Source organism: Nomascus leucogenys, chromosome 25, assembly GCF_006542625.1.
Source record: "Nomascus leucogenys isolate Asia chromosome 25, Asia_NLE_v1, whole genome shotgun sequence".
Lineage (NCBI taxonomy): Eukaryota > Metazoa > Chordata > Mammalia > Primates > Hylobatidae > Nomascus > Nomascus leucogenys.
Window position 1 is genome coordinate 769,949 of NC_044405.1, and position 17,748 is coordinate 787,696.

The 17,748-nt window shown below is 37.6% G+C and overlaps 1 protein-coding gene across 1 annotated transcript in view; it reads right to left on the reverse strand.

Moving 5' to 3' along the window:
* Positions 1 to 17,748, reverse strand: part of LOC100607341 (putative uncharacterized protein ENSP00000383407) — a 67,419-nt gene that overhangs the window by 12,781 nt on the left and 36,890 nt on the right. The window contains exons 3-5 of the mRNA XM_030805979.1: positions 12,355 to 12,395; positions 8,954 to 8,991; positions 5,565 to 5,651 (exon numbers count right to left, since the gene is read on the reverse strand). Of these exons, the coding sequence (XP_030661839.1) occupies positions 5,565 to 5,651; positions 8,954 to 8,991; positions 12,355 to 12,395 (166 nt within the window). The remainder of the gene's footprint in view (positions 1 to 5,564; positions 5,652 to 8,953; positions 8,992 to 12,354; positions 12,396 to 17,748) is intronic.

The following is a 17,748-nucleotide window of genomic DNA, read 5'->3' on the forward strand; positions in this document are numbered from 1 at the left end:
GTCCTGGATTGGCACTTTCCCTCCTGTTTTTCAAGGGTATACAAATATACAGATTTTAATGTAAAATTTCCTGATTTTTAAAACACCATATGGCCCCAAACAAGCTTTTCTTCTGAATAAATTCAGCTACAGAGGCACAACTTTACAGCCCCTGCTGTAGAAAATGGGGGACCTTTAAGGGCTGGGACTAAATTAGGCACACTTAAACCTTTGGTGTCTGGTCTTATATGCTTTTATTGATTTATGATTCCCAAATATTACTCTCCAAAAATGTTTTATAAAGACAGAATCTATTTGGTCCTAAGTAGCAGCAAAGGCAGGAGTTGAATTCAACAATATGCAGGCTATATTTTCCAAAGTTGGCCACAACCGTGCCTCCCATTCCTGTGTTTTTTTTTGCAAAGTGACTTTCCCATTCCATCAAGAAATGGAGTCTAATTCTTCTCCTGTTGACTCTGGGGTGATCTTAGTGACTCACTTGTCACGGTAGAGTGCAGTGGAAGTAATATTTTGTGACTTCCAAGGTTAGGTTAAAGAAGCCTTGTACAAGCCGGGGGCAGTGGAGGACCTATATACCATCTGCTTGGAAGGCTGAGGCAGAGGATTGCTTGAGGCCAGGAGTTTAAGATCAGCTTGGGCAACAGAGTGAGGCCTTGTCTCTAAAACCAAAAAAACAAAAAACAATTACAAAACAAGAAAGCTTGCAGCTTCTACCTTGGGTTCTGGGGATGCTCATTCCTAGACGCTTCTTCCTGTGATATGTGAAGCTCCCTTGCGTATTGCACACACTTGAAACCCAACCCTGAGGCTGGCAGAAGCTGGAGTGACATGAAAAGGCCACATACAGGTTCTGTAGTTGGCTGCCTGGCTGAGCCTGGCCTAACCTAGACTACTTGTCAGACATGTCAGTGAAGGAGCCTCTGTATGACTCCAGTTACCAGATGTTGAAGTCCTCCCCAGTCATTCAAGCCTTCCCAAATGAAGCCTCAGACATCACATTGTGAACCAGTTCCCCAGCTGAATTACTGACCTGCAAATGTGTGAGCCTAATAAGATGTTCTTTTATACTATTAACTATTGGAATGGTTTGTTTGCCACAATAGATTATCAGAACACGCATGAACTACATCGTAGATTACCAACATCAATGTGCATAAAAATATGCCATCCAGCATAAAAATTGAGATTACAACTGCCCTTCAAATACAGAGGCAGCAAGGGATGATGTAAAAAACGCTTTTATTTCTAATCAGTTTTGTAGGTTATTCTTGCATAGATATTTCTGAGCATATTAATTTTCAAGCAGGCAACTATAATCTCAGGAAGAACTCCTCTGAAGAACTGAAGGATCTTAAGATTCATTTGTATAAAGCACTAGAAGTCTAAGTGGTCTCATCATTGAATTCAGAAAGCCTTCCTTGGCTATGTGAGGCATCACACCATGCAGTGGGTACCCTTTCCTCAGGGAGTTTATTCCCACCTTGGAAGCAAGCATTTGGAGGTGTGAAGTAGGACTTCCCTCTGGTATTCCTCACGTAGTCCAGTTTGGCCAGAGTTGAATTACCCGCTCTTAGGAAACAAGTTTTTCTAAAATTAAATGTGTGTTTCCTGAAAATTAACCAGAATGGTGAATATATTTATGAATTTATACCATCTTTTGCCATCTTAAAATTAAGCCACTTGGCATCAGACCAACGAAGAAAAATAATTAATAAGGTCTTGAAAAATTAAGCCAAAATATTTATATGCTTACATTGAAAAGGCTGGCCAAATGATATTGACTAGAATTCAGGAGGGAAATTAGGTTTCAAACCAATGGTAATTCAAATGGTGGACTAGAGTAGAAGGCCTTAAGAACACCTCTTCTTTCCCACTGGGTTCCTCCTTTTATAATTAATCTCATTAAGCCATATGTAAAGAAGATTTATTTATTTATTTTACTTTTTTTTTTTTTTTTGAGGTGGAGTCTTGCTCTGTCGCCCAGGCTGGAGTGCAGTGGCGCGATCTGGGCTCACTGCAAGCTCCGCCTCCCGGGTTCACTCCATTCTCCTGCCTCAGCCTCCCGAGTAGCTGGGACTACAGGTGCCCACCACCGCCCCCGGCTAATTTTTTGTATTTTTAGTAGAGACGGAGTTTCACTGTGTTAGCCAGGATGGTTTTGATCTCCTGACCTCATGATCCGCCCGCCTCGGCCTCCCAAAGTGCTGGGATTACAGGTGTGAGCCACTGCGCCCGGTCAAGAAGATTTATTTTTACAGTAAGTTTGCAGCAGTATAGATGAAGTTAATGTTTCTCTTATTACTAACATTGTTTTCTGACTTTGTCTGGTCCCTCACTTCCCTTACTAACATACGCCATTTTTCCCCAGCTTTTTCTTGTGGAATAGTCTGTCACAGTTACACTGATTGAAAAATTTCTGAATCTCTAAATATGTTTTGTTTCCTTTTTATTATTTTTTAAATGTTGATTTATTTTTATTCTTTGTGGTATAAAATATGAAAACTCTGTTCTTGAAACTATCTTTAATTAAATCAAACTTAATCTTAGGTAAACTCCAATTCACAGATTCAAAAGTTTGTTCTTCTCAATTCTTTTTTATAAAGTCAAAATAAATTTAAATATTTTTAAATGGACTTTAACTTACTAAAATAAATATTATAAATATTCTTCCTATCTATAATGCTGAAAATTTAACAATTAACCTCAATTATAGATTAATTTCTCCTCACACCTAAGCTATGCCAATTTTTTAGTTGTAACGTCCTAAGCATTCAATTTATTCTACATTATTTTACAGATGTAGTCTCTTTTAATAGAACAGATGTAGGCTTAGATAAAAATCTCCTTAGAAGAAGGAAATGGACTAGATAAACTAAAAATATTATGCATCTGGAACTCAGCTTATTCTGATAAATTTGGTCTTAACCTATATAGTACAGTCATGTTGTTGAGCTATGGATTCAAACACCAGACAGAAATCTTAGCTAAATATAGCCTATGGAATTTTTTCATCAGGTCCTAATACTCTTTAGGGCTCAAATGCTATTAATATGTGTTAATGTAGAAATATCAATTTGAAATTGAAATTGAGGAAAATTACCCTTTTTTGGCCTTGAATTTTATAAGATTGCTTAGGAGTTAATGTCACTCCTACAGTTTATTTCCCTATATATTTTCTTGTATTCCATTGAAGCTATCTTTACAATTTCATCATTAGTATCTAATAAAATCATGTGGGTTGTGGATGACAGCAATGATGTACTTTCCCATCTTTATCTCACTGAACTCCACAGACTGCCTATCCTCAGGCACAGTAAACTACTCTTAAGTAGTTACACAATTAACAGCTAAAAAGGAGTGTTTAAAATGAGAAAGAAATATTTTAGGTTGATACGTAGGTCACTAATTACTTAGAAATACTCTGAGCCTTCCAAATGAAACCACCATACCCATAAAATTTGAGCCTACAACTTGTGGTCTTGAATTTCTCCCTTCAATTTATAATGTTACAGACAGCCTTGGTCTCTGGCCATCAACTCTTCCTAGCATGGCATTAATCTCTAGGAAATGTCCAGTGACTCAACTCCTTCTACTGAAATGTCTGCTGAGGTTCTTGGACACACACATGCACACTCACTCGCTGAACACGCATGGTCACTCAAGACCCTGGGAAACATCAAAGCTGGGAAAAGTTCTGTAAAGGCTTTCTTTCTTCCTTCTCTGACAAAGCAACCAGAAGTAACTCACCTAAGGTCAGGATTCTTTGCTGCTTTTTCAGTGTAGCTATAATAGAATTCCCTGCCTATTATTCCCAAATTAACAAAACAAAACAAAAAACATACATAAGAGAAAGGTAGTTTTAGGAAATAGAATGCTTGAAGAAATTTATAGAAAAATTTACATCTAAAATAATCTGTAACACCATTATACCTTCTTTATCCATAGATCAACATACAGTAATCTAAAATACAACATGTGCTTATAGAAGGATTAACAGATAGATGGAATGGCGGATGAATAGAGAAACTGATAGACGAATGTTTGATTAACTGACTGAAGGTGTGGATGCATAGAGCTGGCATCCATGTGGTAAAGACAGAGTCCAATCCAAACATGATAGAGAGGGAGGTGGAGCAAGGTGGCTGAATAGAACCCTCAGTAATCATCCCTCTCACAGGAATACCAACTTGAATAGCTATTCACACAAGAGAGCACCTCCATAAGTAAGTAAAAATCAGGTGAGTGATCACAATACCTGGTTCTAACATCATATCCTTGAAGGAGGCACTGAAAAAAGTAGGAAAGGCGGTTTTGGATTGCTGACTCCACCCTCCTCCTCTATCTCCTGATAGCATCCTCATGGTGCTGAGAGAGAATCTTTGTTCTTGGGGAAGGGAGAGTAAAGTTATCGTGGGACTTTGCATTGACCTCAGTGCTGTCTCTCACAGTGGAAAGCAACACAGGGCAAAATTCAGCTGTCCACTCCAGGGGGAGCATAGAGACTTGCCCCCAAATTCTGACTAGCCCCTCCACAGTGGGCTGAAGCACTTTGGGGTCCCAAGTAAACTTGAAAGGCAGTCCAGACAACAGGGCCTGAAATTCCTGGGCAATTCCTGGTGCTGTGCTGGACTCAAAGCCAGTGGAACTGAGGTGCACATGATCCAGTAAGACATCAGCAGGAGTGGCCAAAGGAATGCTTTCATCACCCCTTTCCCAATCCCAGGCAGCACAGCTTGCAGCCTCGGGAGAGACTCCTTCCTTCTGCATAAGGAGAGGACACAGGAGAGTGAAAGGACTTTGTCTTGCAGCCACAGTAGAATAGGGCACTAGGCAAACTCCTAAGGTTCCCAATCCATTCTTCACTCCCAGGTGAATTTCTAGACTCTTGAATCATCAATAGCTAAAATAATCAATTTTTTTCTCATTCCAATAACACTTGGGGGTGAATACCAAGCGGATCAACTTTTGATACTGTTTTTCATCTTTGTAAACTCTTAAGACTTTCTGTTATATTACTTACCTTCCCAAAGTTAAGTACTTTTAATTATGAAATTACATACTATTAATATGTTATCCTATACCTGACTGCTAATTTGCTCTCCTGGAAATTTTTACATTATAAAATGACTCAATTTTATATTCATAATCAAGGTTATTTCTCTTAAATTTTTTAAGAAGACTTAAATGTAACTATTAACATATTGATGTTATCTTTAGAGAGTTTTTTCGTGCTCTAATTTTTAATATATTTTCAAACTTTTTGTACATTAAAACTTTCAGTTTTCTTTTCAATTGCTTATTTGCTTCAGCAGGCAACTTAACCAGATTCCACTTCCTTTCTGTACATGTGTCTATGTGATATATATACACATACGTATATGTATACATGCATATATTAATAGTTTATAATAATGCATATTCTATTCTATCTTATTTGGTTTTCCTTTTTAAGTAGACCACAATGTTCTGCTTATTTTCATGGTGAAAGATGTAAATTTTTCTTACCTGCCCTTTAAACTACTTTGGGAAAAGGCAAAGTCAGCTGAACTAAATTTAGCAATTACCTTTTAGCTGACAGGGCCTTCTGATGTGGGAATCATTCTTATGCTTGCTGTGTTCCTGCCAGATTTTGTCATTCACAGTTTTTCCTTCTAAAGTGAAGCAGAGAATTGGTTAGCAGAATTCATAGTAACATTTGTCCAGTAAGTATAAGACATTTGAAATCAAAACAAGTTCAGCGTGGGGTTTGTAACTTGGTAAATGATATCTTAAGAGAGCTCTAGTCCTAGGTGACGTGGGAAGTCAGGGACCCCGAACGGAGGGACCGGCTGAAGCCATGGCAGAAGAACATAATTTGTGAAGATTTCATGGACATTTATTAGTTCCCCAAATTAATACTTTTATAATTTCTTACGCCTGTCTTTACTGCAGTCTCTGAACATAAATTGTGAAGATTTCATGGACACTTATCACTTCCCCAATCAATATTCTTGTGATTTCCTATGCCTGTCTTTAATCTCTTAATCCTGTCATCTTCGTAAGCCGAGGATGTATGTCGCCTCAGGACCCTGTGATGATTGTGTTAACTGCATAAATTGTTTGTAGAGCATGTGTGTTTGAACAACATCAAATCTGGGCACCTTAAGAACAGGATAACAGCGATTTTCTGGGAACAAGGGAGATAACCTTAAAGTCTGGCTGCCTGTGGGCCGGACACGACAGAGCCATGTTTCTCTTATTACCAAAAACGGGTAAGAGAAATATCACTGAATTCTTTCCCCAGTAAGGAATATTAATAATTAACAGCCCTGGGAAAAGAATGCATTCCCAGGGCGGGGCCTCTAAAATGGCCACCCTAGGAGTGTCTGCCTTATGTAGCTGTAGATAGGAATGAAACATGCCCTAGTCTCCTGCAGCACCCCCAGGCTTGCTAGGATTAGGAAATTCCAGCCTGGTGAATTCTAGTCAGACTGGCTGTCTGCTCTTGAACCGTGACAATGCGTGCACAGCAGGACATGGAAGTTCATTAGTGATTCTAGTTTCACCCTGAACTTCTGCCTTGTGATCTTTTGTTGCCCTTGAAGCATGTGATCTCTGTGACCCACACCCTATTCACGCACTCCCTCCTCTTTGAAAATTGCTTTTAAAAACTTGCTGGTTTTGTGGCTCAGGGGGCATCACGGAACCTGCTGACATGTGATGTCTCCCACAGATACCCAGCTTTAAAATGTCTCCCTTGTGTACTCTTTCCCTTTATTTCTCAGACCGGCTGACACTTAGAGAAATAGAAAAGAACCCACGTTGAATTATCAGTGGCAGGTTCCCCCATATCAGGGAGTTCTAGTCCTTCATGGACAACTGCAGGTATCCTGTGGGCTACCCACTTATTCCCATGAACTACATAGGCACCTCACCATATATGATAGAATGCTGTTACTCTAACGTCTCTTGATAGCTTATGATTGCATTATTCTTTGTAGTTTTCTTGAATTCATAACCAATTATTATTACTTTTCTGAGACAGCATCTTACTCTGTTGCCCAGGTTGGAATACAGTGGTGTGATCATAGCTCATTGCAGCCTCAAATTCCTGGGCCGTAGCTATCCTCCTGCCTCAATTTCCCAAGTAGTTGAAACTACAGTCATGTGCCACAATGACAGGCACATTTTTTTTTTTTTTTTTGTAAAGACAGGGTCATAATCAATTTTTTTTATTCATCCTTAAAAGGTTAAACTATCCTTACCCTCTAGATTCTCCATCATTTCTGACAAGCTAATTGTGTAGAAAGAACATTGAGCTGTGATAGTTTCAAGAAACTCTAAGATACTTGAATGGAATATAAATGATTTGCTCAGCTTTGTCCTCCCAACATCTAAAGCAGGGCCTGGACATGTGAAGAAACGAATCGCACCAAATGGAAAATTGGAGTCCCTTCTAAATTACCTACTACAGATAAATCATTCTACATGTTGTATCATACATTGATAAAACAAATGTTGAATAATGCAATCTATGCATAGCATGAAGACAAACTCAGCATGCTGTGTTGTTTCTAAAGTCACTATTTGCTCATATGTTTTGATTATAGAAAAGGCAGTTGATCATCAAGAACTGTGTTAGGATAGAAATATTGGTTGTACTGTATGTGCATGCAGAATAGACTGAGAATGGATCTAGATGAAAAATAAAATGTTGCCTTACTTCCTTTTATTTAAGACTGTGCACTATTCAAATTAGGGCTGATATTCAAAATATTTAACAACGAGTGACTGCAGGACCCTGATAGGATCCAGCACCTATAGATGCTACTGCTGGGAGAATTGAAACCTGATTAAAACGCAGATATCCTTCAAAGTTGTACCCATTGTGGGGTATCACCTTAGTCAGAATGAGCTTTTCAGACCCTACCAGGAAATTGGTTTTTTAAAAAGAAGGAAATGGGTACGAGCGCCTCACTCCTCTGCTGGGGAGAAGGAAAGGGAAAAGGGTACCCACAAGTTTGGCACACTACATTAAAAAAAATTATTGAGGCCAGGCGCGGTGGCTCACGCCTGTAATCCCAGCACTTTGAGAGGCTGAGGCGGGTGGATCACGAGGTCAAGAGATCGAGACCATCCTGGCCAACATGGTGAAACCCGTCTCTACTAAAAATACAAAAAATTAGCTGGGTGTGATGGCATGCACCTGTAGTCCCAGCTACTCTGGGGGCTGAGGCAGGAGAATTGCTTGAACCCAGGAGGCAGAGGTGGCAGTGAGCCGAGATTGCACCACTGCACTTCCAGCCTGGCAACAGAGCGAGACTCCGTCTTAAAAATAACTAAATAAATAAAATTATTGACTGGATGATCCAGATGTTTCACATTGTGAATGTTTTATAATTACTGACTCCCTATTTGCTGTAAAGTAAAAAGAGAGATAATCTATTAACTTTCTAAAAGTAATGAATAGAAATCGATTTTTACTTTAGAATTAAAATACAAACCAAACTGATTGCATGTATTATTACTATGAATGCTATCACAGAAACTAAAGAGAAGATTTGGTGTGTGAAATGTTGTAGAAGAGACTTTTATAATGAAAGCACTTTCTGCTAATTTTTTATTGTCTCCTAGATTCACAGATCTAAAAAGATCTCTAACAAGTCACCTTGACCATGGAGCAGCCAAGCTACACATGGAGAGCTGGAAGATGAGCAGCCAATGAACTACCAAAGAGGATTATTCTGTTTAAATATAAAAGGAAAATATTGCAAATAAATCAATGATTTCTTTGTCATAGCCATTTAAAGTTAGAATGAAGCCACTTTTAAAAAATGTTCTTCTATATAATTCAAAGACAACTCAATTTGACTTTCATTAATCAGTTTTGTTGCTTTGTGGCAGGAGCAGGAGAAAAGAACTTTTGGGGAGTCAGAATACATCGTTTACACTTGTAACCTTAGGAATCACTAACCAAATATTTTATTTTCAGACATAAATCTCCGGAATAACCTGGAAGAATAAAAGAAACAGATATTTAAGTCTAGATTTAATAAATAACATTTTAATCAAACAGAAATTAGAATATGTGCAACACTTTGAGAGCAGAAATAAATTCTACCTCTAACCGAGGTCTACCTATGGTCTTGAATTTTCCTAACCCTAGGTGGCAAATTACAGTAAATACAAGTACAATTTGGGTCTGTAAATTTCTATGCAACATGGAGAAACTGATATTCATAAAACTTGAAAAACATGGGAAGTCGTTTTACGTGAAAGTATCTCAGGATAACCAAATAGTTACTGGGGGGAAAGTGCTTTTCCAAATAATTATGTTAATAAATACAGAAAGAATGATGTAAATAGTATATAACCATTATGCAATCTCTAATAAAATAAAAGATCTGGAAGATAATCACCAATTACTGATAAAGCCTAATTGAAAGGCTGACGGGCAACCTTATGCCAGTGGATCCACCTGATACCATCTGAACCCACTGAGCAATATCACTGTCATAAAAATATGATCATGCTAGTCAATTCATGTGTGGGTGAACACACACATATCTCATAACTAACATTGTTATAGCTTAAGTGTTTTCTACTATTGATATTCTTTATTGTCATTAAATTAAAACTGAGGTTACCCTTTTTTTAAGCTCAAAATTGTGAGCAAAAACATGCATAGATAAGGTTTCCTTTTTGTTAATTTTTTGTTTCCTTTTCATTTTTTAATGCAAAATGGTCAGGACATCTCTTGGCACATAGCAAGCATTCCAAACAAATAAAGCTATTTATAATATTGTAAAGTGAGGTAAGTGAATAACAACGAGACTAGACATAAAGCTTACAATACAACAAAACAGAAAGTATGCAGTCACTGAAGACCAACTTTTAAATATATATATATAAATACGTATATTTGAACCTTTTCATACTTTATATGTATTTGAATCTTATCACACTTTGAGATTTAACTAAAAGTTTACAGGAAACGTAGAGTAGAGAAAAATATGCTTGAAAAAACACAAGGATTCAATCAGCAAAATTCAAAAATCTGGGAAATTCTTCAGGACACAGACTCCAGTTTCTTTAACAAATAAATGAAAAGACATAAATTAAGAGACATGAACTGAATCCAGCTGAGCTTTTTGGATCCTGATTTAAATAAACCAACTCTGAAAAAGCATTTGAGTCTTGTCAGAAATATTTTAATATTGACCGTATATTTGGCAATTTAATGTCATTTGTCTTGTTTTGTTCTAATGCAGTAATGGTATTGTGATTATGCTTTTTAAAAAATAATTCTTATTTTTTAATAACATACACTGAAGCATGAAATTATGTGTCTGGCATCTGCTTTATTAATACAAAAACAGTGGGGATGCAGTTGAGGGAGTAGAATGGGTAGAAATAAAATTGACTATAGGTTGATGCTTGTTTAAGTTTGGTGATATGAGTTTATCATTAACTCTTCCCCTATGTATGATTGAAAATTTCCATTATAAAATGTTTGGAAACAGAAACATGCTGACTTGACCGTGCTAATCAATTCATGTGTGTGGGTAAACACACACATATCTCATCACTAATTGTTATAGCTTAAGTGTTTTCCACTATTCATATTCTTGATAGTCTTGTGCTCACTTCAGCAGCACAGATACATATTCTTGAGAGTCATTAAAATTAAAACGAAGGTTACCCTTTTTAAGCTCAAAATTGGAAGCAAAAACATGCATATATAAGGTTTCCTTTTTCTTAATCTTTTGTTTCTTTTTAATTTTTTAATGCAAAATGCTTAGGACATCTCTTGGCATAGAGCAAGAATTCCAAACAAATAAAGCTGTTTATAATACTGTAAAGTCAGGTAGGTGTGTAACAACATGAGACATCATTTCCATCAGGAGAGTGGTGGGCAAAAAAAAAAATAAGGAACTCAAAGGAGTCTTCAATTTTATTTTAATTGCTTGAAATCTGAGGCCCACCTTAACTGATCTGGTTTATGTTGGAAAAATTGTAAATTGGTCAGCATCGGACACTTTCCCTTTAATTCAATCCTCCTACTGTCATCTATGTTTTGGTAGCCTATATTCTGTGGAAGCATCAATCATAAGCCAACAGTTACTACTTTGTTTAAGTACGTTCCTTGGAATTAGTGAATTTCTTATTCATGGTCAGAAAAACAGCCTCACATACATGGCGATAAGACTGAGAAAGGCCCGGCCGGGCGCGGTGGCTCACGCTTGTAATCCCAGCACTTTGGGAGGCCGAGGCGGGCGGATCACGAGGTCAGGAGATCGAGACCACAGTGAAACCCCGTCTCTACTAAAAATACAAAAAATTAGCCGGGCGTGGTGGCGGGCGCCTGTAGTCCCAGCTACTCGGAGAGGCTGAGGCAGGAGAATGGCGTGAACCCGGGAGGCGGAGCTTGCAGTGAGCCGAGACTGCGCCACTGCACTCCAGCCTGGGTGACAGAGCGAGTCTCAAAAAAAAAAAAAAAAAGACTGAGAAAGGCCCTGCCAAAGCCCCTTCTTTACTCCACCTCATGCTTAAAATGCCAGTGTTGTAGTTTAAATAGTTAATTGTAACTAAAATACAACTACACCAGCCTGACAGATCCCTAAGCTGTTAGTCAGCCGATTACCTACTTACTATGGATGTGTTTTATATTTTTAACTGGGAGAAAGCTTTGAGCAGGGGGGGAAAAAAAAAAAAGGAAAGAATATGAAAAAGCACAGAGTGTCTGGGTGGGAATAGAATAAGAGCTTTTGATAAAAAGGACACCCAGAGAGAACATCACGTAATTCACAATTGGCCTCAGACCAATCCAGGGTGCAAGGAAGCCATTCTTCTGTATCCTCGGCAACCAATCTGAAAGTTTCCCCATAAACCGGCTTCCTGCCCATGTGTAGCTCCTGCTTATCAATTAAAATCCCATTACCTTATGCAACATGTGTATGTCATATCCTCTGGCAGCTGGATGTGCTGAACGTAAAGCCAGGCCTGACCTAAATAACTTGAAACTCTTTGCAAACACATTTTTATGTGGATTAGAAAAATACTTCAGAAGAGTTATAGTTCACTGATAGAAATATGTTTTTATGTAGGCTCCCACTTTAATCTAGGCCTGGTTTAGACACATGTTTCTTCTGAAAATTTAATTTTCACATCCCTGTCTACTGGAATGTCACAACACAGCTTTCCCATGCATCAGCATAAACAGAGAAATGGTAGCAAAGCAATCCACATCTAGATTTGTACATGACAGCTGCAAAAAAAAAAAAAAAAGTACTTTGGCACAAAGTCCACTAAAAATTCACATTCAACATTACAGAACTAAAGGAATATGAAGTTTACCCAGTAAATTTGACTTACTTTCTCTTTTCTGGTTTTGCATTCTCCAAATTAGAAACTCCCTGTAAAATAAAATAAAATGAATAAAATAAAATAAATAACATAAAATAAGACAAAACTATACCAAGAGATCTGAAAGAGCATTCATTTTCTAGTATAATCCAAAGGTAGTTCCTTTTGCCTTTTCCCTAGTAAAAAAGACTGATATGTCCCCCGTTGTATTTTAGTAATGTGTCACAAAAGTTTGGCTCAAATTTTAACTTTTTTTTTCCTTTTGTCTTTGTAACTTTGAGAAAGGTAGGATGTTTCCTTTATTAAGTAGGGCTTATATCTTATTTTAAGCCCTTGCCAGTTTAAAAAAAAACAACAGTTCTTTTAAATTAAAACATCCAATTAAATCCTCATTATCTAAACCTTCTGTCCCTCCATCAATCCACCAAAACCAAGGAGAGAGACACATACCAGGGTGTGTTAGTTGTATCATAGAGTGCCTTCATTTGAGAAAGATGGAAAGTAGCCTATCACAATACCCTGAGGGTGTTGAAGTATATCCGTGATTCATCTGACCTTTTTATTCAGATCAAGTGACAGTTGTGTAAAATCCCTTACACTTTTGGGGAAAGAATTGGTCACATTTTTCACCATCCTTGAAAGAGCTTAAACTGCCCTAGACACCTTTAAAAGCTCTTCAGATTCTGTCTTTATTATTCACCTACTCCTCCATTTAAAAAACATTCACTGAATATCTACATGAAAGGCAACTGATTGTGTTCTGGAGAGGTTCATTTGTTCGGCATGGTAGGAATTTGCATACTAAAGAAAATTGCAACAAATATTCTGCTTTTGAGGGGAAAAAAACACAAATGCTAAGGCTAAGAGGAAAGGTGAATGGAAACCAGAAAAAGGAAGTTTGATTCTATCATTCCGGTCGTTAATAGTACCAGCCTGAGCACAGTGAAATCCAAGATAACCTTTCCCCAAGATAGTGATTGAAGGGGCCATTTATCTAATCTTTATTTTGTTTATATCAAGATTTTTAACTGCAGAGGACAATTTGAATTTTTTATTTTCCTAGTAGTTGAGCAGAGCGTTACTAAAACCCCACACTCTGAAACAGTCAGTCCCTGAACTCAAGGAGCACGTATTACCAAGTTTGAAATACTTGTGCATGACCCATAGGACATTGCTTGTAGGTAAGAGGTGGCGGATAGGGGTTGTAGGTAAGGACGTGGGAAGCATGAATTAAGCCCTAATGTGAGTGAGGATATCAGCAGGCCTTTGAGGAGTTAGTGGTCAGATGGACCACTCCTTCCATTCTCTATGCTTTGTCATCCTGTGCCCTAAAAGTATACAATCTCTATTCAAGGTCTTTTCCTGAAATTTTTAGGTCTTGGGCCAGATCTCTCCAAACCTCAGATTAGAAGCTAATTGTGTTCCTTGCCCCACAATCAGTAGCCACTCACATTTAACAAGCTTTGTGACAATCATGAGGAAAGAGGATGGCCATCCATCTTTGTAGTAGAGTTCTTCTGTTATGTATATTTGGAACTCACTAGGAAAGAACAAGCAAGCTCCATGTTCCACAGTTTATGCAATCGGGACCAAATAGGTCTCAATAGTTAAAATCCATCATCCTGAGTCTCATTAGTTTGTCGTATGGGTTTAGATAAATCTCTTGGGATTATGAATGTTGCCCTCTTCAAAATAGTCTACCTTTTGTGAGAATAGACAAGATTTGCAATAAGGAATATGGGAAACATTCGATACCTTTTAATTTTTAATTATTCAAGTCACAGTATTTTGGAACCAACTTCTTATATCAGTATTCCTCTGCCTTTGCTATCAAAGAGATTAACTCCAGATGGCTCACAAAATTTATATGCAATTGAGCAAGAGAGTTTGAATCTGGAAAGAAGACATATTACGCAAACATAGTCTCCTGTATCACCTGGGTGAAGCTTTTGTTAATACAATTAGGTATGGGACCCACACAAAACTTAAACACTTGTAACAGCTGATTGTGGTGAAAGGAACAAAATTAGCTTCTGGTTTGAAGTTTGGAGACATCCGGACTGAGATTAAAGTAATTTCCTAAGACCACAAATAGAGATTGGTTACTTTTACTATGTGTGTTGTCACGGTGTTCTCTAGGGACTATCCACTTTGTTCTGGTTTTACTGGAATTGGGGTCATCCAATTTTTCCTCATGACGAATCAGTTTAGGTTTGGGAAATTTTGTTAAAAGACTTTCTTGTAATGAATATTTTGGGCAAAAAATTGAGCTGAAATTTCTTTTTAATCTCTATTAAGATGAAAGAGTTAATGGAGTTCTCCTTAGGCAACCTGCTTCCTACAAGAGTAGGGAGAGTCAGGCATATTAAATGTGGGTCTGGAGTGTGATTATATGAGGAAGAGGGATTACTTAAACAGGCCAACATCTACTTAATTAGAATAATAGGTCTATTCCCTCGGTGTTGCCTAGTTGTAGATTACTACTGAACTGGTTAAGCAATTTTTAGTACTGCTTATACCAGGCTCAAAGCAGCTGTGGAAAATGTAAATGGCTTTCAATTCTGACTGCTGCTTACATAAGCAGACTGTCACGTACATTGCGGTTCATACCCTGGGTACTTTATTCCTAGAGGGGCAAGTCAAAGAAATACTACATAACAGTTTTATTTTTAGAACCACAGCTGTGTATGTGTGTGTGTGTGTGTGTGTGTTCTACTCTAAATCCCAAAAGGAAGATACCACTTCAGAGAGTTATTTCAGTGAAAAAATGTCTAGTCCTTTAATTTGACATTTGCCATGAATACTGGGTAAAACTTAACTCTTATTAGCCTTCACTTCAGTATCCCCTAAGTTAGGCAGTAATCATTCTTCTTACCTTTCATTCACTAGGGAATGTGTGGCTTAATTTTATTTTTCTCCCTAGCAATTGTTCGAAAATAAAAAATGAAATATAGAAAAATTATTACAATTGAACCAACAGAAACTAAGGAACATTTCCAAGCTGTGTTATTCTTAAGGTAAATGAGGGTAGACTCTAAGAGCAAAGCACTTCCATATATAAAATTAGGTCAAAGTTTTAAAAAATAGAGAAGATGTACCTTAAAAGAACAGATAAATTGTAGATATCAAATATATTTCTATTCTCATGCAGAGGTTACAGATGACTGTCCTCTGGGATTGAGCCTAATATGTGCCTGTTTCTTGCTTTATTGGTTTGTAAACCTCACTTTCAAATTACAAAGTCAAAAGGAAAAATGTAAATATGTCAGGAGTTGTTGTTGCCTAGCTAATGGAAATGTGAAAGGTGATTCTGTCCCAGAGAAAACTGATTGGCAGTAATTGATGATGTAAATCCCATGGTGAATTTTTAGGACTGTAGAGCTGATGCAAACTTTGATTTGAAAATGAAAAAATTGAGGCTCAAAATGATAAATGGACTCATTTAGGATCAAGCATATAGTGCTTTACCTTAACTAAATATTGGTGGATTTAAAACATTTCTGATGTATTTTTTTTTTTTTGGAATTGCACAAGTCATTCATTTCTACATTCACATTTTATTCAACAAACACTTATTGAACATCTACTATGACCAGACACTGTTGTAGGGGAGAAAAGATTTATTTCCTCACCTATCACAAAGTTCATGGCTGATATTCCTATAACAAAAGAGAGATTAGCAGGATAAAATAATGCACACTTATTTAATAAGTTTTATGTGGCATAAACCTTCAGAAATGAAGTCCCTAAAACTCAGAGAAAAGTGTATTTTTTAAATTGCCATGCAGAAATATGATTGGAAGACAAAAGGTATGATCTGATGGTAATAAACTGGAGGGAATTTAGCAAGGCCTGTTTGTTCAACGTCTTCTTGGCCTCTGTGTGACATCCCTTTTCTCTGAGTATAGGGCAGAATATCTGCCATTTGAGAGCCTTCAGAGGCGGAGAAGAGAAGAGTAATTCAGAGAGTGATCTTCTTAGATTTTATGGCCTGCTTCAGGGTAGAAGGAGAGAGGGGGAATTATAATTCTATGGCCTGCTTCAGGGGAGAAAGGGGCAATGGAAATTTCAGTTTCTATGGTCCACTTTAGGAGAGAAGGGACAAGAGAAAGTCAGAGATATCGTCCTGCTTCTGCTGTTTTCTTAATTTCCCTCACTTCAAGACAGTCAGTGATATGGTTAGGCTTTGTGTCCCCACCCAAATCTCATCTTGAATTGTAATCCCTAGGTGTTGAGGGAGGAACTTGGGGGGAATTGGGTCATGGGGGTGGTTTTCCCTATGCTGTTCTCATGATACTGAGTGAGTTCTCACGAGATGTGATGGTTTCATAAGTGGTTAACAGTTTCTCCTACACACGCATTTCTCTCTCCTGCCACCACGTGAAGAAGGTACGTTCTGCCTGCTTCCCCTTCTGTCATGATTGTAAGTTTCCTGAGGCCTCCCTCACAGAGGTTTGACTATGAGTCCATTAAACTCTTTCCTTTATAGATTGCCCAGTTCTGGGTATTTCTTTATAGCAGTGTGAACATGGTCTAATACATTCAGTATGCCAATGTGTTCTATTTTAAGGTAGCATTTCATGTACCCCTCATTGTTTTAGATGCAAAAAAGAATTGCAAGTAGTCTTTCTTTCAATTATCTATCACGAGTGACTGTTGATCTCAGAATCCTATTGAATTCCATTTTTATAGCTTTAAAGATTAAATGAGTTAACCTATATAAAATCCTTACATGATGTCAAACACACTGGAGATACATACAGATGATATTTCTCATTAGATAAATTGTTTATTAATAGTTACATAGAATTCTGATTTTGAAGTGAATTGAACATGGGTACAAACACATATGTAAATATGTATAACACACATATAAATTCCTATTAAAGTAAGCTAATTCAATTTCTATTTTGTTTAATTCATTCTCTTGCAAAAATGAAGATTGTTCACTTGCATAACTAAAATGGTTATATTAATATGAAAATATAGTGATTCCAAGAATGCCACACGCAAACTGAATAAGTATGTTTCTGAACATTTCTTGGCTTCCTATGTTTCAACAAATTTCCTACAGATTTTCAAAGAAGACACGACAGTTCATTTTTAAAATTCCAATACACATGTGGCAAAGAGGATGATTATGAAACTTCAAAGTTAATAGACAGGGTGGTTCCAAGATGGCCAAATAGGAACAGCTCCAGTCTACAGCTCCCAGCATGAGCGACACAGAAGAGGGGTGATTTCTGCATTTCCATCTGAGGTACTGGGTTCATCTCACAGGGGATTGTCAGACAGTGGGTGCAGGACAGTAGGTGTAGCCCACTGAGTGTGAGCTGAAGCAGGACGAGGCATCGCCTCACCTGGGAAGTGCAAGGGGCGAGGGAATCCTCTTTCCTAGCCAAG